The sequence below is a fragment of the Cupressus sempervirens genome, chromosome 9 (assembly GCF_028749045.1).
Source record: "Cupressus sempervirens isolate cs-2001-9-10 chromosome 9, ASM2874904v1, whole genome shotgun sequence".
Classification (NCBI taxonomy): Eukaryota; Viridiplantae; Streptophyta; class Pinopsida; order Cupressales; family Cupressaceae; genus Cupressus; species Cupressus sempervirens.
The window spans coordinates 28179170-28203860 of record NC_143126.1 but is presented as its reverse complement, the minus strand read 5'-3'; the positions used below and the strand labels follow the sequence as shown (position 1 = coordinate 28203860).

Genomic DNA, 24691 nt, shown 5'->3' with positions numbered 1-24691 from the left:
AATCTGGACTTTCTTCTCAGGAGGTTGATCTCCGCCTGCACCGACAGACTAGGCTGGACCTGCTAATGTTGAGGCAATGATAGTTGTGGATGTAGCTGCAGTTGTTTGAGCAGTTCCGGAAGCTACTCCTCCGACAGAGCTTGTACTTCCCATTCTTTTCTTTCTTGCTTTGGTCCATTCCACCCACTTATCCATCCTTTTGATGATCCTACACATTAGGATCTCCATTGTATCAACAATAGGACCTTCAGGTGGAGTTGACACAATGGGAGTCTTCTTAATTTGCTTGTAGGATGAGGGATGCATGTATGAGCCATCATCTGCAAGATCAAAAACATCAATAGTGTCATTATACATTTTAATTTCATTAATTGTTAGCTTCCCTGGTTTGGTATTCATCATTGCATCCGGCCCAATAGTCTTCAATATCCGGAACATGTTTGTGAGCATACCCAAGCTTCAGATGATCTCTCACAAAGTTCACCGTGTCATATTGGGGCCTTATCACCTCATAATCAACTAGTTTAATCTTGCTCCCAAAACTTTTGACTAGATTTTGGGCATCGGATCTAGAAGCAGAGGAGTAAGGTCCAACCACTATTGGGAAGGAAATCCCAGCTATCTTCTTCACATTAGAACACAAGGTGTTCACTTCTAGTATTTGTCGACATAATTCAACAAGAACAACCCTAACCTCGGGATACTTGGGAAGCCTTTTGGGAAAACCATCAAATGCGCCAATCCTTAGGTAGGAGAAGGTCGGAAATTGGATAAAAGAGCATCTGAATTGGCCTATAGCTGAAATAGCTTCAGGTGAAAATCTTTGCTCAGGGCAGCCTTGCAATTCTTGGCACAACCTCATTTTGAAGGCGTCATTAAATTTCACACTCTTCGAAACTCCTCTGCAGCTGTAGGTGGGGATAGAACTCATACACCTTCGTAATTTCATCATACTCTTCAATAATGGGAAGACTTGACCAGAGGTGATGTGTGGCTAAGGCATATATTAGGTATGAAGTCATATAGAATTGTCTGAATGCCTTGGCTGAACCTAGCCAAGAAGCAAGCTCCTGACATATGATCTCAGACCAATCGATCTGCAGTCCGTCGGCACATATGATATGCACCAAGAAGAAGTGGTGTTCAATAAAATCTAAGATTTCCTCCCCTCCTTCCAATCTCAGCAATAGTGCCAAGATGTCCACAATCTCTTTTTATAAATTGGTTCTTGTTGTGAAGTTTTCACATCATCACCCCAAGATTTTTGGGGCCCCCCTTTTTTTGATCGCCTTGGCAATAATTTTTTGAAGTTGTCCAAAAATTTCCAATTTTAGAAAATTTTACGTCTTGGACGCCTTTGGGTCAAAAGGGAGGAGGTTAAATTTATTTTTCACCTGGTCTTAGCTCGATTCCCCGAAACTGGCAATTTTATCCTTAGGCCGAACAAATTTCAAAGACGACATTTTTTTTGATGGTTAGAACAATATTCAACAGGATAAATTTACAAATTTTTGGACTTAAACGATTTATTTTGAAAATTGGATGTAATTGTATAATCTTGAGCATTTTTTCAAAATAAAAAATCTTTTTAGATTTAATTGTTTTGGAAAACTTTTAATTTTTTTGGTGAAAAGAAAATTTTGTGATAGTGAAATTGAATTGAAAAAATCGATTTTGGATGTTAGAGAAATGATTTATTTTGGTAAAAAATAAAATAAAAATTTAATTGCATTGCAAAATCAAAAATGGATTAAATTGGTTAAATTTGCCTTGAAGATTTTAAAATTATTAAAAAAAAAAAAAATTGGTAAGTTAAAGTTGAAAATTGATTTTAGCTTGCTAAATCTGATTTTAAATGATATTTTAATTACTAAAATGTTATTAAATGGAAATTTTAACATCTCCAAGGCTTTCTTAATTTTATTTTGCAATTTTGGTCCAAACCGGCAATTAAAAATGCTAATTTCACTATGGAAGAGGTAATTTTAATGATGCATTTAAATTTGGACCATGAATAGTGGCCTAATTTAATTTTTTTTTCTCTCCCAGGGCAAGTCGGCCAACTTGGAGGATTAGTGAAATGTTGGTATAAGAGAGGCTTCCCCCTCTTTCATTTCTCATTCTATCTTCCTACTCCTCATGTGTTGGGCAAAATTTGTGGAGAGGCAATTTCCAGCCTAGGTGATTTTCTTCTTGGAGCAGATTTTCCTTGTTTGTAGGCATTTTTTTTTCTTCTTCCATCTTGGGCGAATTTCTGCCCTAGGCGATTTTGAGGCAAATTCAAATTTTTCTTGCTTGGGTGAATTTTGTGGAGGCCTGATTTTTGGGCGAATTTTGTGGAGGCCTTATTTTTTGGGCGAATTTAGTGGAGGATTGATTTCCTTTTTCTTGCAAAGGGGCTGCGATTTTATATCAGATCTGTTCATGGGCAGCGAGCTAGGGTTTTGAGGCATGTGTTAGCATCTAGGGTTTTGGTGCCTCCATTGTGGACTGTTTTGGGCAGCATTTGATTCATTTTCAGATCTGATCCTTTGGCGTCAATTCCTGTCTTTATAAGGCAGCAAAATCCATCACATTTGAGCACCTTCATTCTGGGCAATTTGCATGTTCATGTTAGGGTTTTATTGGCGGCAACTTCTAAGAAAATTTTGGACAGAATTTGGATAGTGTTTTGGAGGTCTGATTTATATCATTTATGACGAATTTGAGGGCCTGATTTGACAAGTTTTATTGTAGCACTTCATGCCCTCGCTGGGTCATAACCAAACTCTAGCAATTTTCATTGACATCTTCTACTATTGGCAACTTTTTTGAAGGATAGTGAAGGCAGATTTGAGGACATTGTTTTGTGCCCTAGATCAAGGAAATTTTCAGAATTTGATCAAGTCTGATTTGGACAACATAAGGGCAGATTTTCACACATTTTGGTGCCCTAGACAAGGAGTTTTAATAAGCATTTTCAGTATTTGCATAAGGTGGACAGAATTCCAAAGTCTTATTTCACTTGCCATGACTTCACATTCTTGCTTGGAGGACTAAATTTTCACATGCCGGACAAATTTCCAAAGTTTTTCTTTGTTGGTAGAAGGACGAACTTCATTCCGTGTTTGGAGGCCGCTCTAAGGGCAAGGTTGTCTCTCTCTTGATCTTGCTTGGTTTCGTTCCTCTTCTCTTGCTTGTGCTTTTCATCCACCACTTCATCATCCCATTGATAGGTTGGAGTTGGGAGATATAAGTGTAGTTTTCATGATAGGTCACTTGGAGAGGCAGAAATAAACTAGACCACCCTAGGTATTGGAGAGGGAGTCATAAGTGTAGTCCCTCCTAAGGCACAAAGAGGCAGAAATAAGTGGTAGTCCTACCCCTAGGTTGAAGATTGAAGATTGATAGGTGTAGTGATAGGACTTGGCGAGGCAGGAATAAGTTAGAATCCATTGATAGAAAGAAGGTTGTAGATCGATAAGGGTAGTTCATATCACTTAGAACGAAGGGGCAAAAATAAGTGTTTAGGATGGTAGATGTTAGTCCAAGCAGGAACCCAAGAGAAACGTATACCAAAAAAAGACAAGGAAGACATGATGTCAAAGACCGTCTTCTTCTCGAAATTGAAGTAAGTCTGTGACACCAATAGTGGCACTATAAATATGATACAGTTGAGAGAGAAACGATGGATCAGGCTGCCAAGTTCCACCAGGATAATCAAGATGCCTACTTCACTCTCCTAAAATAGAATTGGGTACATGAAGGCAAGAAGGGAGTCACCAAGGCATCAAGGTTCACTCGATCAAACTTCAAATTAGAGTATGGCGACTTCATTGTGCTGTTCAACTGAGTCATGGGCATCTCACAAGGTATGCAATTCGAGAATTGGATGTATTACTTTATTGATGAAATTGTAAATGGAAAGGGCAAATTTGATTGGGCTAGAATTATAAGTGATAATCTAGAATTACAACTTAGGGTAGTGCAAAACTAGAAGCAATTCCACATGGGATCCTAGCCCTTCTATTTGATTGCAGGCCAGCAAAGGTTGAAGTGCGAGCTTTGGTGAAGAATGAAATTGGGTGAAGGGTGAATTTGATTGAAGATTGAGATTCAAGAAGCCTTGCAATTTCAAGAAAGAGCAGATTAGTAGACGAGATTTGAAAACATTTGATGTTGGGCAAGGCTTGGCTATTCATGCAAGCTAGCTTGGTTGGATTCGAATGGGAAGTTTAAGGAAGGCAAGGATAATTGGGGAGATTAAGTTCGATTTCAAGGTAGTGGCCAAGAGCAAGGCTCTCAAGTTGCAAAGAAGTTCACATCCAGGGAAGTCATCGAGACCAAGGCAAGATTACTCCAAGTGCATGAAGACCTCATCCTTTTAGGGTCAGGACATCAAGTACGAGCAAGTTCGAGTGGTGATGAGAAAGTTTCTAAGGACAAGCTCAAGCATCCAAGGCTTCACCTTATCTCAAGGATTGAATAAATTTATAAGATAAGGTTGATGAGATGGCACTTTCATGTGCATGCAATCAAATCATGCCAAGTGTCCTATGTTCTCATTGGTTGACAAATTATTGTAATTTCCTCATTGGCCCACAAAGTTGGTGCCCTCATGTAATTGGTTGAATAATGGTAACCCTAATTAGGGTTTGTAGGATATAATCTTGGCCCTTGATTTTGCCTCTTAATCTCGGCCATTCATTGTAATTTGGAGCCTCTATATAAGGCCGTTTTGCTCTCATTTGTGAGGGAGTTATGTTGGAGAATTGTTGCCAAAATACTATCAAAATTGTTCTCTATTCATTGTTGTGGCTTGTGTGCTGGATATACATGATCATTTTGGTGTATTGCATGGTTCTTCTCATCTCTCAAATTAAAGTAGGATTTCATTTCATGTTGTTAGAGTAGAAGCAGATGGCTAATTGTATGGTGATGTTAGTGAATGTCTAATAGGGATTTATATACTAGGCCACTAGCATCCTAGCGGCTTGTTAGGAAGCCTTGTGTGGTGATCTAGTCCAATCGCTCCTAAGTTCTACTTGCATATCATCTTTTTGCTTGTACTTCAAGTTGGGTTGGAAGACAGGTGTCAGTGTGAAAATCCTAAGAGTATCCCTTAGAATCATCACACCAATGGAGGTAGCGTCGCTGGCAAACTTTCATTTGGTTAGATCTCCGTCCATTTCCTAATTTCTCCATCCATAGGAGTAGAAGTAGAGCAATAAGCATTTAGTGGTAGGAGTAGTTGAAAGTGAAAGTGATCAAGGAGAAAAGAACAAGTCAAGCAAGCGAAGTACCACCAAGTTATCTTCGAATGAATAACGTAAGCCCACCTATGTGATTACCAGCAAATCACATCGATATATTGAGTTAGTATCCACAGGTGTAAGGAACATTGGAGTTTTGCTTATGTCCGCATGAGTATTACCTTTTCAAGAGAGGAATTGAAGATTTGATATTCTATATCAAGTGTTCAATCGCTATATGTTATGTAGTGGTACAAAAATGACATCAAGAGTTCCAAAAAGAGTCCTAGGAATCTTACTCTTTTTGGAACAAGATGTTTGATACCAAGTTCTCTGCATGTCTTCTCTTCTCAGAGTCTTCTTTTCGTTGAACATCGACGCAGAGGTAGAGAAGTCAATATCACAGTATTGTTCTTTGCTGGAATGCCAAATGTAGACTACATTAATGCCTTGTTTATAGATAGCAGAATGGATTGATTAGGTAGCAATATTTGCTTTGTCTCCCGATTGTACCTTTTGGTACATTCCTTCACCAGTTTTGGTGCTTGCACGGCCATGGGGAATCTAACAGCTTCAACTAATCCACTTTCCTTCAATTTATGGGTTATTGGGTGAATTGGTTGAGAGTTGAGCCTTCTATGCAGATCACCTAAATCATAAAACTTGAATGAGGTATCTGAGAAGCTCTTGAATTCACTTTCCAAACCAATTAGACGATCATACCCTGCTGCTTTGATTGCCATTAACATACAATTTCATAAAGGGGATAAACTGCTCGATAAATAGCCGTTAAAACAATGGAGAACTAAGCTTGGACAAAATCCGATCATACAGATGTAGAAATCCGAACATTGGTGCCACACGAATGAAGTAAATTGCAAGCAATGGCTATAACGATAAGATTTGTAATAAATTTGCTAGTTAACGGCTATTTAAAACTTTCCACTTCCACCCATATGAAGATTCATAAATCCGATAATCACATTACTCACTTGAAGTCATTTATTTAAAGCTCATATAGTAGCGAGATTAGCCACTTTACTGATTCAATTGATTTGGACTTCAATGGGAACTGTCCTATTTACTTCGAAATCCAGATCAAGGGCTCACACAACAATTCTTCATATGTAGAGGGGAAAACATAGTCCTATCTTTCTGCAAGCTTGCCTTCTTTGATTCGAGATTGCAACACGAGCAATACTCCTTCAATACCTTGGGCACCTCGTTTCTTTGTTTTCCTTCTTTGCTTAATTTCACAACCTAACATGGGGAAGCCGCCGAATGGATTCTTCGTATCAAGCATTTGAGCAATTGACTTCTTTTATATCTAGGGCACACCTTTACGTCTGATTTCTCCAGAAGCATCTTTCTAGCATCTCCACAGAATCTCTTTATCTTATACTTTCAGAATTCTTTACTTTTCCCGTCCGCTGGAAAAGAAGCCTTGGACGTTTTCGAAAGATGGAAAGGTGCCATTGAGACCTTCCGAAAAGAGAAGCATTTGGAAGCATTTCCCTTTGACTTGGCCTTTCATCTTATATATATTTGAAATGAATTATTGAACGTGGATTCATCACCTTAGTGATGCACATCAAGGTTGATGAACTTCTCTTTAACACCGCACCTGGGTTTACTTAATGCATGAAATCTCTTGAATGGAGCGCAAGTTTTCTTAACTTTGGGAACAGAATAGAACAAGTTCATTTTGAGCAAACGGTTTGCTGAAAACATTAAGCTTTGCCTCTCTGTATAGAAATGAATTTTGGCTTCCGAATTTTGATTTGAGAGTTTCTTAGCTCTATGCCTTTGCTCCTCTTGGTCTTTTCACCGTAAAACGAGTGGGTGTATATTTGCACATAATTCTGTTCTTCGGGCTCCTGCTCGATGAAGTTCGCTAAAGGCAGATAGCTAGTCAAATGTTTCAGGATCCGAAGAAAACATGCCTTTTGAGGTAGGAAACAAGTAAGACTCTCTTCTCATCGGGAAGATGCTCAGTCAACATCCCATCAATACCTAGATCACCTAAGACCTTAATGTAGTGAGACGACACGAATCCTGCATGGAGGTATAAGGGGAGGTGGAGCAAGGGAAACCCGGAAAAGAAACAAAGTGAGAGCCTTAAGAAGCTTGATGAGAAGAAAGTCACCTAGGGACTATCTAGACAAACAACTGAACATAATTGCAATGAATACCATCAAACTGGAAGCTCAAAAAGGGATAGACTGAAAGTCTGGCATCAACATGCAAGATAAATACAGATGAAGTGAAGCAAAGATGACAATTGTAAATAGTAAATACCACTAGATATAAAGGTCTGGAAAAAATGCAATTAGAGGCAGAACCATGACTCTCTCTAAATCACATCACAAGATATAGTAGAGAATAAAACTATCTTAATATGGCAATGAGTAAAAAGTGAAACTGCATTTGTGTTTGTAAGCATAGATTATATTTGGAAATGTGAAACTGTTCCAATTCTTGTAGGTGATACCTTATATTGTTGGTTTCAATGATGCAGCCCATTCAATTGCTCAATTAATTATTTCCACTTTCCTGCCTTTTCAGCATTATGAAGGTTGAGTTGTAAATTGTAATGAGAAAATGGTTATAAAAGACAAGACAATTTTAGACAGATTCTTAAAGTATTTGCAAATGTTGATGGTCAAGATTCAAGTAGAACTTTGCCTTTTTGTGTTTGACATGAACATCAGATATGACAGGACAGGTTGAAGTTAAATCTGATTGTCAATTTGAGAAGAACTAGTATAAAGAGATAACATTTCTTCTTATGTTTTTCCCCTTGGTCTATATATTTAATTTTTTTTTGTACAATTTTAGCTTTTATTTGCATTTTATATTTCAGGCTTTCTAATAGTCTACTTCTTGAATATTGAAGTATCTAATACCTTGTAAATTCATCTGAAATAAACTTTTTCTGGGACATGTCTTGTTCAAATAATGACAACTCCGTATGTGCCATTTATATATGTGTTGCTAAAGGCTTCTGTTTGTTCATTGTCTATTTCTGACATTGCTTTCTTGACATATTTGTATCTATGCCAAATGTCAAACAGATGATTTTATTCTTTTTCATTAGGGAAAGGACTGTGACATTTGTGGGGTAGAAATTGCTGATGGAGCTCTTGCAGTCCATGAACATCCTTTCAGGAAAAGCACCGCATTCTTACTTGGGAATGAGGTAACTTAAGTTACACTACCAAGTGACTCTACTTGCATAATTTAAGAATGGAAGACATAGATTGCAAAATTGGTGATTTTCTTCAACAGTACTTGATCTTCTTGAAGTATACAGTATATTCTGGTGTGCAATTTTTGTAAAATCCATCTATATTACAGTGCAATATCTAATATTTTATCAACAGCTTTCACATTTGATTTTAAATTTGTCAACCATTTTCTCATATAGTTATACTGCCAACTTGTTTTGCACTGTCAAGGAGCAACATGGTGCAGGAGTTGCTCCAGATTCTTTACGATCTGCCACAATTATTGTTTTCCAAGTTTTTCAAAAAGTGGTTTTGATTTTCTTTTATATCTTATCTCATTTTGCTAAGTTGATGATCCTGGTTCTGATATGGTTCCTATTCAGATTTGTGGACTCAACAATTTTTTTTCCTTGGGTTCCAGTTTTGCATGTGTATATATATATGTGTGTGTGTGTGTGTGTAGATATATACATATACACATACATTGATTTATTATAAAATTATAATTTGATATATGCATCATAGGTTCATAGTCATACATGTAACATGTTCAATGTAAATTCATCATTGGTTAAAAACTTCAACCATATAACAATGATAAGAAGTGTGATAATCGTAAATCCATAATGTGCAATGAAATTATAAATACCTCATATATGATATTCATAATTTGCAAAAGTCTCAAAATTGTCATTATACAATGAATTCTAATTCAAATTCAAATTTAATATATTCATCTTCATTATGATCATAGGAATCAAAGTCAGCATTTGATTCAACTTTATTTGAACCTTAAGTTGTGCCACTTGCTATGGCTATGTTATGTGCAAGAGCTACCTCTTGTTCATCTATAGAGACTTATGCAAGTTGTGCAACTGTGGCATCTAAATCAGCACACTTAGGGACTAACCCCAATTCCTTATCACACCCTCACAGTAGTCTAGTCTCTGATGTGACAATAGGCATAGGGTGGAGTATATGTGGCCAACTCCTTTTTTTGCACCCAGACAATTGCTCTTGATTGAGTGGATGGAGTTTGTACTCCAATTCTGCTTAGCTGAAGAACTTGCAACCTATTGACCATGCATACACCATTTAGTACTTAATTTCAATATGATAGCATTGTGATAACGATAAAATAATAACTAAGATACATTCCTGTGAGGAAACTTTAATTACAATAGGCTCCAAGGAAATGGAGCCTTAACCATGTACATACCACCATTTATCAACATCCATCCTATATTGAGCATGAAGAGTGGTAGTGTCATTATATTTGGGAGATGCAAATTTGCCAAACTTGGCAAGACAATTTTCTTTGAGTTTCATCATCATCATATATCTTTGTAAATGCAACATCTTAGCCAACGACAACCTTTGCATCTCTATATGGTGCTACCCTTCTTTGTTATGAAACCATCTCCTAACTATATAACCTTGGCGTAAAAGAATATGCAAAGAGATGCAAGGGGTCGGTCATTTTGTTCTAGTGGTCAACATTGTTACAAACTAGGGTTGCCGTTGGACCAAAAGATCGACCTGTCAATGCTCGACACAACCATTAGACTTATAGAACACAAGAGCTAGTTAAGCCATTTCACAAATCCGAAAGTGGAGGCAGTTAGTCCAACAATTTCTCCCTCAATGCTACCATAGGAGATTTGAGTCTAGACCAAGCTCTAATACCACTTATTAAAACCTAGGGTTTCCATTGCACCAAGAGATTGACTAGTCAATGTTCGATACAACCACTAGACTTGTAGAACCTAGGAGGCGGTTAAGCCATATCACTAATCTCGAAAGGAAACATTGGTGGTTAGTCCGACAAACACTTTTTCCGCAACATTGAAACATGTATCTATATGTTCTTTGGCTGTTATTATAGTTTTTATGTTCTCCACCATGATGTCCATGTCATCATAAATTTTACCCAATATAGGTGGTCAGTATTAGCATACCTTATCATGCTCATGATGGGCTTGGTGATTTGGAAAACTTATTTTGCATGATCCTGCCATTCATCATCAAGGATTAAGCTTTTAATTTTTGGGCTCTTTTTGTGTTTAATTGCCTCCATACACCCCACAAAGTGTTGATGACTGTAGCACTCAAGGCCTGTTGCACCTTTACGAGTCATCTTAAGATGATTGTGTGAGATGCAAATTATGTTCCAACAAGCTAACATGACATGAAACATATATGTCATATAGCAAGTTCAAATATAAAACTAAAAAATTATAAAAATCTTAAAACTAAAATAGAAAAACTTAAATTACCTTCAACAAATCCAATGAAGAGGAGGTCCTTAATATGGCTTGTGTCATGTGACGATCAGTCACAAATGTTTGTATCTTTGTGGTCTCTATGAATTTTTTCGACCCATTCCATTTGACCACCAATCTTTTGCATGATTAAGTTGAGTGAGTGGATTGTACATGGTTTCTATGAGTGCTAAGTGTTCCATTTATTCTCATGAGAGATGGATTCATGTGTGAATCACTACTCATGATACATGGGTCATCGAGTTTGACTCAAAAACTACAGTTAAATCCTGATAGCAATATCACAATTGTACATGGTTTCCAAAAATGTGATTATTTGTGGCTTCCACAATAGCCCTTGCTGCCCTATAATTCTTAGCATTGTTTGTTATGACTTGGACAACATTTGTAGCCCTGCCCTCTCAATTGATTTCATGAGGATATTGGCAATGAAACTCGCATCTTTCATTTGCCACTCACAATCCACTGCCTTCAAGTCCTTGTTTCTAAATCCTCTTGAGTTAATAAAAGTTCTATCCTTCTATTGCTTTTGTATTTGACCACTCAAATAAGTCAAATCTTTAAACTTGTGAATTGAAAGATTTTTGTCTCAATGATTAACCTACAATTTACTATCATGTACTTTTAAAGGTTTGTTTTTGACAAAATGTAATATTTTTGCGGTGAATTTGCATAAGATGGTGCCCTTTTGAACTGTGTCTTAAAGTGTCTCTAACTAATCCTATCATGTGGAACGAATTGTACCTAAATGGACTTTGTTGAAAATATGTAATACAAGAACTAATATTGGAATATAGATGCATAGAAGCCTCGACCTGGGCATGTTTTCTTCCATTTTAAAGTAGAGAAATCTGGCTTTTTGATTGTCCTTTGATCTGTAGCTAAGTGGTAGGAAGGGTACCTACCAAGGAGATGGGACAATCTCAAATTGTGATGCCCTAGCCTAAATGCTATAATGGTGTGAATTCTCATTGGGTGGGACTGGGACCCACACACAATTAGGCAGCCAGATGTCCATGAGGGGGATGTCCTTTATTGGCACTCTAGTGGGAGGAAAGCCCTTAACATTGGTGTGCGTCATTCACCATGAATTTGGGTTGTTGATGTAATGGTTTCCTTGCTTAGTCTCAAATTAGAGGTCTTGAGGTCGAGCCTTGTAGAGTGGGTGGGTTGTGATGTCCTAGCTTAAATGTTGTGGATTTCCAGTAAGCATGTGCCTAGGATTGGGACCCACCCGCAATTGGATAACTTCATTTCAACATTCATGCAACCACATGTCCACGATGGGGCTGGCCTTTGCTGGCACTCTAGTAGCAAGAAAACCCCACTCTTAATGTTGGTGGGTGCATTCACCATTAGTTTGGGCTTTTGGCATAGTGATACTATAGCAAATGCTTGGATTGATGGTGAATGACACTCACCAATGTAGCACCACTATGCCAGATGCCCTAAATGAGGGTGAATAGTGCACGCTAGTGCTAAGAGTGGGGTTTTCATCACTCAGAGTGCCAATAGAGGCCAATACCCTCATGGACTCAGCTGCCTGATTGTGGGTGGGTCCTAGCCCCAGGTACATGCCCAATGGGAATACCCACCATTACAAGATTTAGGTTGGGGCATCACACGAACCCTATGGGTTAGACTAATAAAGTCAAAAACACTATTGTGGTCTAATGAAACATTATCTGCTTAAAAGAGATAAGGCTTTTCTAATGACAGATCCAAGGTGATTCCCCATCTTTCAAGCAAACTATATCCTAACATCCTCAATTGTAGATGGAAGAAAGAAGTATCACGCACAGACATGGTTGCCTACATTTTTTAGGATGCCTCTAAGCGGCCTGACAGTTAGAGCAGCTCTATGGCATTTTATGTAGCAGAAGGATCTATGGCTTGCATTTTGATATATATACTTAGCCGCACACTAAACATGGAAGAGTGGTCCTAAAAATGGGGTTTTTTTATTGATAAGCAAGAGATTTTCCCCACCAAGTCAAATTGTGCTATTCCTATCAGGATTCAACTGTATAGTTTTTGAGCCAATGTCATTGCCCCATGTTTCATGAATAGTGGCTTACTAGAATCCATCTCTTATGAGAATGAATGGAACACTCATCACTCATTGCAACTACATGAAGCTCACAAAGGTGAAGCATTGGGGCTTCCTAGGAGGTCACCCATCCTAGTACTACTCCAGCTCAAGTGCACGTAACTACATAGTTTCCTCTATGGTTATGCCCACTTTGCTTGCAACCCCATTTGCAAAACCTTCAGCAAGTGTTGTGCCTTGTGAACCATTCAGTAGAAAGCCCCTTAAGCTCATCAATTGGTAAATAGGACTTGTTTAGTTTTCAGAGTGCGGCATTAAACCTACACATCCATCCATTATGTAGTCATGTGCATAGAGTATAATAATTGAATCCATCCTAGTACTACTCCTGCTCAAGTGCACTTAACTACATAGTTTCCTCTATGGTTATCCCACTTTGCTTGCAACCCCATTTGCAAAACCTTCAGCAAGTGTTGTGCCTTGTGAACCATTCAATAGAAAGCCCCTTACGCTCATCAATTGGTAAATAGGACTTGTTTAGATTTCAGAGTGCAGCATTAAACCTACACATCCATCCATTATGTAGTCATGTACATAGAGTATAATAATCGAATCCTTGTGCGACATACCAAATGGATATGCACATAAAATGGAATTGGGAGCTAAATTATCACAGATCATGGCTTTAGTGGTAGAAGTTGCACCATAAAGGCTAAGAACGATAACAAAAGGAAAGCATGGCAGCCTTTGTACCTGATAGCCTCTTGATCTATTCTCTTCATAATTCTCATCTTTGGTTCACGATAAAATGGAGTTCCTGGCAGCAATATAACACCTTCAACTTCTCAAACTGCTCAGAGATGCCACAACACTTTTCAATGCGTAGAAGAAAGCAATCTACAAATATGTTTTACTGCAAGAAAACCTTCTTCCTCCATCAACATGAATTCACAATGCAAACTTCCCTTCTTCAAATCGAGCCCTCACTCGTACCGAAAAGATTCATGCAAAACATCTCCACCAAGGATGCCTCTCCACTGGTAAGTGCTTCCTTAAATTCAAAAACACCCTTTTTGAAGATGCATTCATTTATTCTCCCTACCATCTCTTTCTTTGTGCCTTATCTAATATTAGCTTCCAAAAAGGCCATTATCATATTCAAAACGCCACACAAAGACTTGAACTATATTTATTCAAAACTTAATAGATGTATATTAAATCTTGGCTGTAACTCCTTTTTGGTACACTGAAAGATTATGCTTGTTTCTTGATCTTTAAAGATTTCAAATAAAAGAAAATTAAAACAATACATGATTTTTCATGTAATTTAATATATTAAATCCACAAATAAATATATTAAATAAATCATGAAGTAATATTGTAGGAGAATGTAGGTCGTGACATTACAGTATCAGAATAAGTAGTTTTTTTATTCAATCAAATTTTTGTACAAGTTAAATTTTAAATTTACTCCAGGAATTTTCTTTAAAATTTTATCCTTACTTGAAATGGTAGGCCATTTTCTACTATAGAATGCCATACTATTTTAGGGTCAACACCTTTTTACATAAACACTCATAGGTGAATAAAATAGATTTATTTTTTATCTTTGTTTTTATCATTTCTGATTAGCATTTTTGAAAGTTATTCCATCCAATTTTATCTCTATGCACTTATTTGACTTGAAAAAGCAAATTTACTTTTACCAAACTAGGTAAATGCTGTGTAAACGCAGTGTTCCTCTTGTAAGCAGTCTGATTGGAGTCAATCAAGGGTATCGTCTTTGCCAATTCTCTTCGAGATCTACATTGATTAGGTTTAGGGATTTATTAGAGTAGACAGTTATATTGAGGATGGCTGTACTTTACATAGTCTGTTTATTATTGTGTTGCCTTTTGTAGGTCATGTTATCCTATTCCATTCTCCAGAGGCCGATTACAGGGGCCATTAGGCACTCTTTCTCACTTTTTAAGCTCTGCTAGTCAGTGATTAGCCCTAGCTTTTGTCATCAATACTTTATAGATGCTTTGTCTTTGTTTCAAGGATTTTACAGAGGGAAGCTGGTGGAGATTATCAAATTGTACATTGTACCCTACCTACCCGGGAGTTTTGTTTACTGGCTCAATATTCAACTGCAGCCTGCCTCTTAGTTTCGAGTTTCAACTTGTACACATTTCATTCTCTATTCTTAGTGCCATCATTCATTTAACTTGCTGTTCTTTGAGGATTGGAATTTTTGAGGTCTCTGTAATGTAACCTGTGGCGAACAGGTCACTGATATTAACTGAAAGTTTGAAAGTACTGTTCTCACTCTACAATGTCCAAAAATACTGGGGCCCAGTTGCTGCCTCTGAGTCTGATGAGATTCTGCTGCCCTTGGACTCCGAGGTAGAGGAAAGCAAGAGAGTTGTTTTGATTCTGTTGATGTGGTTCTGTGATGTACAACAGTAGTGTAGAAAACTGCTTCGGTTGAGATGCCATTAGGATGAAAGCAGTTAATATTGTGGTTAGTTTAAGAGTAGCTTCTATGTAAGCTGGAGAATGAGGCTGTGTTAAGTCTTATATTCCATTTACCATAAGTGACATGATATCCTATAGAAACACACAGAAGAACTGCAGAGAATTATCAAGGCAATGCAATAGTTAGGAACATTTCTCAGGTTGGCTTAAGGTGACTAATTCTGTTTAAAGATGCACATCATTTATTGGAAGGGACAAAATGTGTATTAATAAAAACAAATAAAAGAATTATAGAACTTGGGCAGCACTTACACAATTTTCAAATCTGAGATCCTCAAGCATTTACTTGCAGGTGAGTTCTACAAATAAATGTGCAGTGAGTACCATGAATACTTGGCAAATCTGCAGCAGAAATTCATCACGTATGTTGAGTCTTGCCAAGCTGCCAAGTGTGGTGTAAATTGGGCCTGCAGAGTTTTTCTGTTTCAACAAAACTGTGGCTGCCACATTGAAGCACAACTGCAACCTGCTCAATTGTACTGTTCAATACGTTCCATGGTTATGCCAATAGGCAATGCGCACATGAACAATTCAATCACTTGATTTTATTCAAGTCCGTCCTTGGTTGCAAGAATCCTTCCTCATGCTTTGTCTTACCCTTGCTATTCTCCTGTATTTCCTTTCAATTATCTGAATGGAGCTGCATTCTCATCACTGTTCTTATTGCTAGCTTTTGACTCCATTTGAGTTGCCTCCTAGAGAGGTGCATCCCACTGTTTTACAAAGAGAGGAAAGTTCTCTCTTGGGCACAAAAATGCTTGAAGAAATGCTTTCCACAAAGATGGGGACCCAATCAAAGCTAAGTGACTGACTTCACATTTTCAACGTTTTCCACAAATTCTGCAAGTTGATCACAAAATTGTGTGATTTATATTAGTAACTGGTAATTGAATCTAATCTATTTATCTCTATGGATCTAAGTTTGTTTCTCAATATCATTTCTTGTTTACGTTTTCACTTTGGAAAAGATTGGCTTTAGCATTAATCATTTCCTTGGTTATCTTCTTTTTTGATAAATGCTAAGTGGCTCATTCAGGTTCGGGTGTGAGAATCCAGTTTGCGGATTTGTGTTTTTTATTCCATGATGATTTATATGGGTTTATATATATATTATATATGCATTATACGTACAAAAAAAAGAGAAGTATACATATTTGTAAAAGTAAATCATTTTGTAGTATGAATATGATGCTTGATCATTGATTATTGCCAAATATCCAAGATAAACATTATGATTAAAAATTTATATACTTGATCATTGGTCTATGTTCACGACTCAAAAGAAAATCATTGCATTGAATTACTGAATTACAAAATGAAGATTCAAAATATAGTTCATTGAAGTTTGAAACATGATTCAATATTCATGAATCATGAAAGTGTTCACCAATTATTAAATGGATTATGGGAAAAATCTGGAACAGTGGGATCTTGAGCAGCTGCAAGTGATAGATCATCATCATAATTGGAAACCAAATTAATTCCACTAGCACTAGAGGGTGCTGTGTCATCCTCATCATCATCCATATCAAGTAAAGTGGCTCTAGCAAGATCTTCTATGGTCATATCCAAGTCAGCAGACTCAGATGCCACATTCCACAGCTTATCTGCCCCCTTCTTGTGTTTTGGATCCTTACGTGCTAGGAGGCTCAAGGTTTAGTAAACAAACACCAAGTCTTTTGCCTTTTTTGAATTGAACCGGTTAGGCTTCACCGAGTGGATAAAGGAGTATGTACTCCAATTCCGTTGAACTACAAAAGATCTTGCAGCCTAGAGAGAAAACCAACAAAAATAAAAATAACCATACAAGATAAGTTCAAGATGTTAAATGTTAAATTCTACAATGCAAGTGGCCAAAAAAAAAGAAAAAAACTTAAAAGCTTACTTGTGATAGCATCTTAATTTGCAAGAGGGCAGCGATACACATAATCTTGCCCATGAAGTTACCACCATGTAATAGCGTCTATTCTACTTTGGTCATTCACAACAATAGGGTTCGCATCTTATCCTGAGACAAATAATCCAAATTCTGTCCTAACATTTGCCCCCACCTCTGGATCGTTGAAGAGTCTACTAAATGCCCTCTTATACAGACTAGCAAGGGGCAGCTTAAACCATAGTAGACTGGGAAGGGCATAGTGATAGGTGGAAATTATGAAGTCTAAGCATAAGACCTTTGTGTAGAATGGCCACCTTCTTACCTAGCTTCCTATATTCCCTTACATCCTTCAAAGTTGACCCAAGCGAACGGAGAAGGTAGAAGGGAAATAGAATAAGATCATGATGCTTGAAATCGTTAAGGAAGAGCACATGATAGTAATAGTAAACACCATAGTGACCTTCAAGAGTGAAATATTTCATAACTATAGCACAAACCTGATTCTAAGGCTCCAAAAGCTCTTCTCTATTGAATCCTCCATGTAGCTTCAGAGGCTCCTCATCCTTGTGGAATAAGCGTTTAAGACTGTCTTTGTCTGTAACACGACTGGCCTTTTTCCACTTACACCCTTTTGTGAGAAGCCCAATGGCTTGTGCTATGACCTCTTCATTAAATTCAAAGGTGTTGTTACCCATGGTGACTTTTGTATCATTCCAACTATCTACAAACTAGAGGGAGAAGTTGATATCAAACCCAATCATGGCTTCCATGTATTGGGACAATCCCACCTTCATCGAGGACAACCCAAAGCCTAGGGTTATTTCGTGTGTTATTTTCAATTTTATTAGGCTCCACACGGGCTAACTCCCCTCCCATCTCGTTTCTTTTGGAATGACTTTGCATCTTCTCTTGACAATAATACGAGAATTGTAGAGATTAATACCCACCTTGAAACTATTGCCCAAATCTTTGATACTTAACCCATTAGAATGCCAAAAATTAGCAAAATAATTGGTATAGGTGGTTTCACCCAAGGAAAGTACGAACCAATGCGTCCTTACTAAGAAGTGTGCTTCTGCTGCCAAATGTCTTTGTAATAATGCCATTTATTGGGGAAAAGACTGAGAGTAACTAAGAAAATATGATCGTCACGATTCTTGAAAAAGAGCCCTTTGCATTCATAATTAAACACGATGTGACTCATTCAGAAAGCCAGATTTGAGCCGCTAGCTAGGTGGGATTTACCAACTTTGAGGTTTGCCAAGTCATCTTTAGTATTTGAAAAAACACTTGTTCCCACTAGCTCCAAAAGAAGCCAGCACATCCAACTAAATCCAAGCCAAATCTTGTACTTCATCATGATTTTCTCCTTCTTGTTATTTAATCACAAGAGCCCTTGTATTTTCAAGGGGACTTGACATTTTCCTCCAACAAAACACTACTTCCAATTTGAGCATACCGACTTCCATAGCATTAACCATGATACTACCCTCTTTGAAGACGAGTTGTATGGTAAAATTTTCTAATCCCCTTAACATAACTCTGATATATTTGATAATATTAACCATTCTCCATCCTCCCAATATTTTACCCTTAGTAGTTTCTATAATGAGCTTAGAGTCTTCTTCAATAATCAGTCTTTTTCTACCATTGAAGGGAGCAAACTTTAGTCCCTAGAACAAGGCCATCGCTTCAGCTTGATTACTAGTAGTCATCTCCAATTTTCCAGCAAAAGAAAGAACCAAGGAGCCTGTGTGATCTCTTATAATACCACCTCCGGTGACCTTACTGTTCCTAGCAGCGCCATCAAAGTTGATCTTAATCCAAGGGTAAGAAGGGGCCTACTAGATAGTGTTCCATTTGATCAATCTTCTAGAATCATCGCAGTGATCAAAGGAATTAGGCAAGTTCCATTTTTTGCTAGATTACAATCCCTTGTGGGAGTTCCCCATACTTGAATCAAGCAGTTCACATTTCCTTTGGAAAGAGATGTAGTTCGCAATCCTCCCACCAAAATAATTTTTAAGATGACCAACTAGCAAGCAGAAAAGCCCCATAACCAAAGGTTTATCCCCAGTCCATTGGTCCTCTCAAAAGTGGATGTTGAGACCATTTCCAATTTTCCTTTTAAGCCCTTCTCTTAACACACTGCTGCTCTTTAACACATTAGCCCAAATTTTGGAACCCACAGGGAGGTTATGAGAGGATAGGAGGTTAGGGAGCCAGGGGGTTTTAAAATACTTAGCATTCATGATCTTGCACCAATTGGCTGGGTCTCTTGGTAGGCACCATCCAATCTTGGTTAGGAGAGCTTTGTTTAGGCCAGCAATCTTGCAGATCCCTAGACCCCCACGCACTTTAGGTTTAGAAACCATATCCCAAAGGAAATTTCATTGTATTTGTTCAAGCTTATCAACTATATAAGTGGAAATTTTGAAGAGACACAAGAAGTCAACTAGGATGCATTGAAGAGAGGCGGAAAGTAGTTGAAGTTTACCTGCATAACCTAACATTTTGCCCTTCCAGCTCGCAAGCCATTTCTGAGTTCTTTCCAGAATTGAGTTCCAAAAGTTGGAGTAACTTCCTTACTGTCAATGGGAGACCCAAGTCATTAGGTAGAAGAGCTGATTGATAGCCAATAACCCTAAAAAAAATTCTTTGGAGATCTACATTAGTGTAAAGAAAGAAAATGTTGCGTTTTCCATAGTTTATTTGTTGTCCCAAGGTTGAAGCATAGTCAGAGAGGTGTCATCCAAAAAATGCTATAACACCTTAGGGGAGAGGGAGGTACGGGCTCTGATCCCAACAATGTTTCCCTTAGAGACCATGCTATACACGTTTCTACTAAGTGCATCCGCCACCATGATAAAAGGTAGGGGGATAGAGGATCACCTTGTCTAAGTCCTTTCCCCAACTTAGAAAACCCTAAGGGGTCCCATTAACAAGAATCTAGAAATGGACATTTTCAAAACTCCCTTGATTATTATTATGAACTTTGGGTCAAATCCCAACTTGATAAGAATAGCATGAAGGAATCTCCATTTGACCTTATCATATACTTTTGAGATATCAAATTTGAGAGCCATCCTAGGGATCTTACTTCTTTCTATCGAGTGGATAATTTTGTACGTGGCAATGGTCGCATCCAATATTTGGCATCTCAGGACAAACCCTTTTTGGGAAGGACTGAGGAATTTATCAAGAAGGGGCTTCAGTCTATTCACTACCACCTTGGAAAAGATCTTGTATATAGTATTACATAGGCTAATAGGCTGTTAGTCATGCACAATCTTAGGCTCAAGAGCAATAAAAGTATTAATCTGCTTCTTGAGAATTTTACCTTTCCTCACAAAATCTTTGGTTGCCCTGGTAATATTATATTTGATCACCTCCTAGAATTGATTGAAGAAGGTGAGTGGGAAGCCATCCGGGCCAAGAGACTTATAGGTGCACATGGCAAAAAACTGACACCTTCACCTTCAACATTACCAATGACTGTGGGGATCTGAGCAAGGAGGTTGTCCTGGATTGTAGGGGAAACAATTCTGTCATTTTCCGAATATGCCTGCATAAAAAAATTGGCCACCCATTCACCCTTTTTGTCTTCTTCCAAAACCTCATGATTATTAACATTTAATAATGACCCGATAGTATTTCTTTTTTTTATGTTTAGAAGCAGATTTGTGGAAGGACGTATTCCTGTTGCCTTCTGTCAGCCATTGTATTCTTGATCTTTGCTTCTAGTATATTTCCTCATTCTTTATATTGTTTGCCCATTTCTTTCTCCATCCTTCTTCCTCCTTACAAGTCTCCCAGGAGAGATCACCCCTGCCACAGTTTGTTGTAACTGATCAAGTTTAGAGTCAAGTTCATGTTTCTATTTGGAAATATCTCTGTAAGAAGATTTACTCCATTCCCTTACCTCTCTCCTGATGTTCTCCAGTTTTTTTGAAGCTCTAAATATTGTTGTTCCCTGAATCGGAACATCCTGTCATCTTTGAAATGGTCCTTGAAATTAGGGTGAGATTGCCACATAATCTTGTAGCAGAAGGGGATGGGTCCTGAAGTTGGTTTATTTGCCCAGTTAAGAAGAATGGGGGCATGGCCAAAACTAGTTTTAGGTAGTGCTGTCAGAGTGGTATTGCAACCCATGTCCTACATAGCCAACAGCAGAAATCTATCCAGCCTCACCTGTATGAGGTGCTGACCCTTACTGTTACTTGACCAAGTATATTGATCACTAAGGAGGTCTATGTTAAGGAGATCATTTCTACTAACGAATTCATTTAGATCATTCATAGCTTTAACTAACATTCATAAAATCAAAATCTAAATAAAACCTTAACTATTCAATAGAAAACATTATAAGTTGTGAAGAGGGGCCACATTGTGTTGCGAAGATGAGCTGCTTGCTCAGAATCGTCTTCCCTGCCTCTGCTCCCTTTGGTCATGCTTACCCCATAGCTCCTGTATCTGCTGCAAGCACTACCATGGCAGCAAATTGAGCGCAAAGCAGAATATAAAAAGAAAGTTAAAGAACGTCAAGTCCATTCCAATCATGAGAATATTTGGAACCTGCAACATACAGAGCCCAAATCCGAATCCAGTACAAACTGGACTTGGACCGGGGTCCAGGGGAGGAATTTAGTAATGCAGATATATAGTATAGCACCCCAGTTTTGGGCTAGAAACTGTTTTGTCACCAGCAGTGGTCTATAATTTTAAGTGACACATAATAAACTACTTGAAAAAAGTTCTTGTTTTGAATGTCTAAGGATCTGATACTCTTTTCGTTTTAAGCAACTACTTCACACACTTAGCTAATACTTGATCTCACACGTGGAGAACTTTTTAGTGTCTCCCTTTTTAAGCAACTAATTTACACACTTAGTTAATACTTGATCTCACACTTGGACAACTATTTAGTATCTCCCCTCTTAAGCAAACTGAATATTTGCCTATTTGTAATTGACATTTTGATGACTATATTATAATTGACATTTTGACAACCGTCACCATCTAGGTATTTTGTATTTATTGTGATATGTAATGTGCATTGTAATCAGCAATATGAATATAAACACTGAAAATCTATATTCTACAATTAATGGGTTGAACTCTATAATTTATTTGCACTCAATATATCTATGCTATGAAATGACCTATAATTTGAAAAAAGTATTCTTTGACTGTTTTTGTTCAAAGTTTTACAGTATTTTTGAATTCCAATTTCCGCCCTTTTTGCCGATTTTTAAAAAATTCTTATTCTTTGGTTTTCCAATTTATACTCTAAATGATCAATGCTGCTATGAAATTCAAATGATGAAAACCGCATCATAGTGTTGCCACCTTTTTTTGGAATTCAAGATGGTCTTGCTGCAGGATGAAGTCCCGTGTTTATACCACTTCACCTCTGCAAATTCTTGTAATTTGTTTGATGTTACTGTGCACGTAAAATTTATTGAATTCATAAATATTAAAATATGCTGACAGTTGTTTTGTTTCTACTTCTAGAGCTAGCAATCCTATTGTGATATTGTGACCTACATTTTTATAAATTTATGCTACCAGATGTTTTATTTTGTATACATGCTAATACAATGCTGTGTGTTTAAATGATTGTAAAAGGGTACAGGACTTTCAAGCAAAGAGATGGAAATTTGTGACTTCTTTGTTTACATATCACAATATGGTTGTGGCACGGCTTCACTAAATGTCACTATAGCAGCATCCATTGTACTCCATCACTTTGCAGGTAATTGATATTTAAATATGTTGAACATATTCTTACAATTGAACATATTTAAACTGTCATTCTGATTACCACCACGTCTTCTCATGGATTGTGGGAATCTGCTATCTTCAATACACTCTTGTCTTATGACACCACTTCCTTCAGTTTGGGCAGGTTTTCCTGAAAGAAGTCGACATGGCCAAAAATTTGTAGTAGCTGAGAAACCGGCAAGGCAAGTTCGGAGAAATTTATGTGCAGAACCAATTGAAGTTATTGCAAAGGAGCGCAAAGATAAGAAAGAGGCTGGCTCACATGATTGGTTGGATGATGCTGGAACTGACATAAGTAATCAGCATAATGAGAGGATTGAAGAGTCCTTTTCTTGTATGGTTAAAATTGAAAATAATGGTGAAAGAAGCACATTAGATGTGTTGTTTCATTCTGATTCATAATTATGTATATTTGGCAGCTGGCGTCCCACTTTATGCTGCAGGTGGCAGGTAGTACATGCTTGGAATATATTATGGAGTATTTCCCAATCTGCTAAGAATGCTCGTCATTATTAGGTGCAAAAGTGTGGCATTCCAAGTTGGCTCATTAAAGTTTTTGTTGACTAATTCTGACAAAATGATAGTCACTGAAGATAAGTTTACTCTTGGTTATTCAAACAAATTCAATCACAATGTAGTCATTACATAGGTACGTATGCAAATGAAAATTTTCTGTGGATCATGTTTGGAGTTGCAGTTGTGGTTTTTGTTCTTCCCGTGTCTTGGAGTGAATATGGGAGGTTGTTTGTCCAGAATGAAGTATTTTACCAATTATTTACCATTCACTGAAAATGAGTCAAGACAAAGTGTAATTATTTACCAATTATTATCTATTAGTGCACCTTATGACAAGTTGCATATATATCCTTTTATGCATTGTGCACTGCTTAATGTCAACCATTTATTGTTTATTCTATTTGAACTCTTTGTATTGTACAAGGCCTTATGATGTTAATGGGTGTTTTAGGTTTGTGAAATTAGAATTGGATATCAATTTTCAGAACTTAAAATAGAAATGAGACTTGTTTTTTTATTTTACAAACTTAAATAAGATCACATGCTTATGGAGAAAACAGAGTACTAAAAGATTCAATGCAACTGCCCAAGATTTACTGACTGCCCTGCAGCTAATCCGTTCCTCACATAACTTATACAGCTGTTCTCTTGTGCTGTCCTTCAATAGGCAGAAAGCCCTAGAATAAACACACACTCTCTCTCTCTCTCTCTCTCTCTCTATATATATATATATATATATATATATATGTCTATCATTTCTTATATATATATTTAGAACACTTCCACTTATATATTTTGTAACTGGGTTGTACAGAACTCAAAGCCTGTCTCTTGGTAGTGCCTTCATCAATCCATCAACGAGCATTATTTCAGTTGCATGGGACTACATATATACTATGCGCTTAATTTCTCATGACACTTTAAATGTTTCATCATGGCAATGCTACTTTGGAAGTCACACTTAAACATTATTGGTTGGGTTTGAGCAATCCAATGTTCTGCAATAATGTTCTCAATCATATTGATTCTTTTGTTGCTTGAAATGATGATGTGTCCTCTGCTTATGCACTTTTGATAGAAATACATTGTAGATTAATTACATTTATGTCAGGTTATTATATTGTTTTTGATATTCAAAGCAAAAAAAAAAGGTGTTGTCCCTTAAAAAAATGCAGCTCAAAGGCATTAAATCAACATGTAGA

General features: G+C 37.3%; 1 protein-coding gene across 3 annotated transcripts in view; it reads left to right on the top strand.

Annotated features, from left to right (window-relative positions):
• LOC149537460 (tRNA/rRNA methyltransferase (SpoU) family protein) overlaps positions 1-23845 on the top strand; it is a 44113-nt gene extending 20268 nt beyond the window's left edge. The window contains exons 2-5 of one of the 3 annotated variants that reach the window (XM_089798890.1): positions 8329-8430; positions 22818-22944; positions 23089-23268; positions 23393-23845. In XM_089798890.1, coding sequence (XP_089655016.1) covers positions 8329-8430; positions 22818-22944; positions 23089-23268; positions 23393-23427 — 444 coding nt within the window. In that variant the 3' untranslated portion in view covers positions 23428-23845. Of the gene's footprint in view, positions 1-8328; positions 8431-22817; positions 22945-23088 lie in introns of all 3 variants that reach the window. The other 2 variants (XM_089798889.1, XM_089798891.1) reach the window with 2 other exon arrangements.
• Positions 23846-24691: the final 846 nt, after the last annotated feature.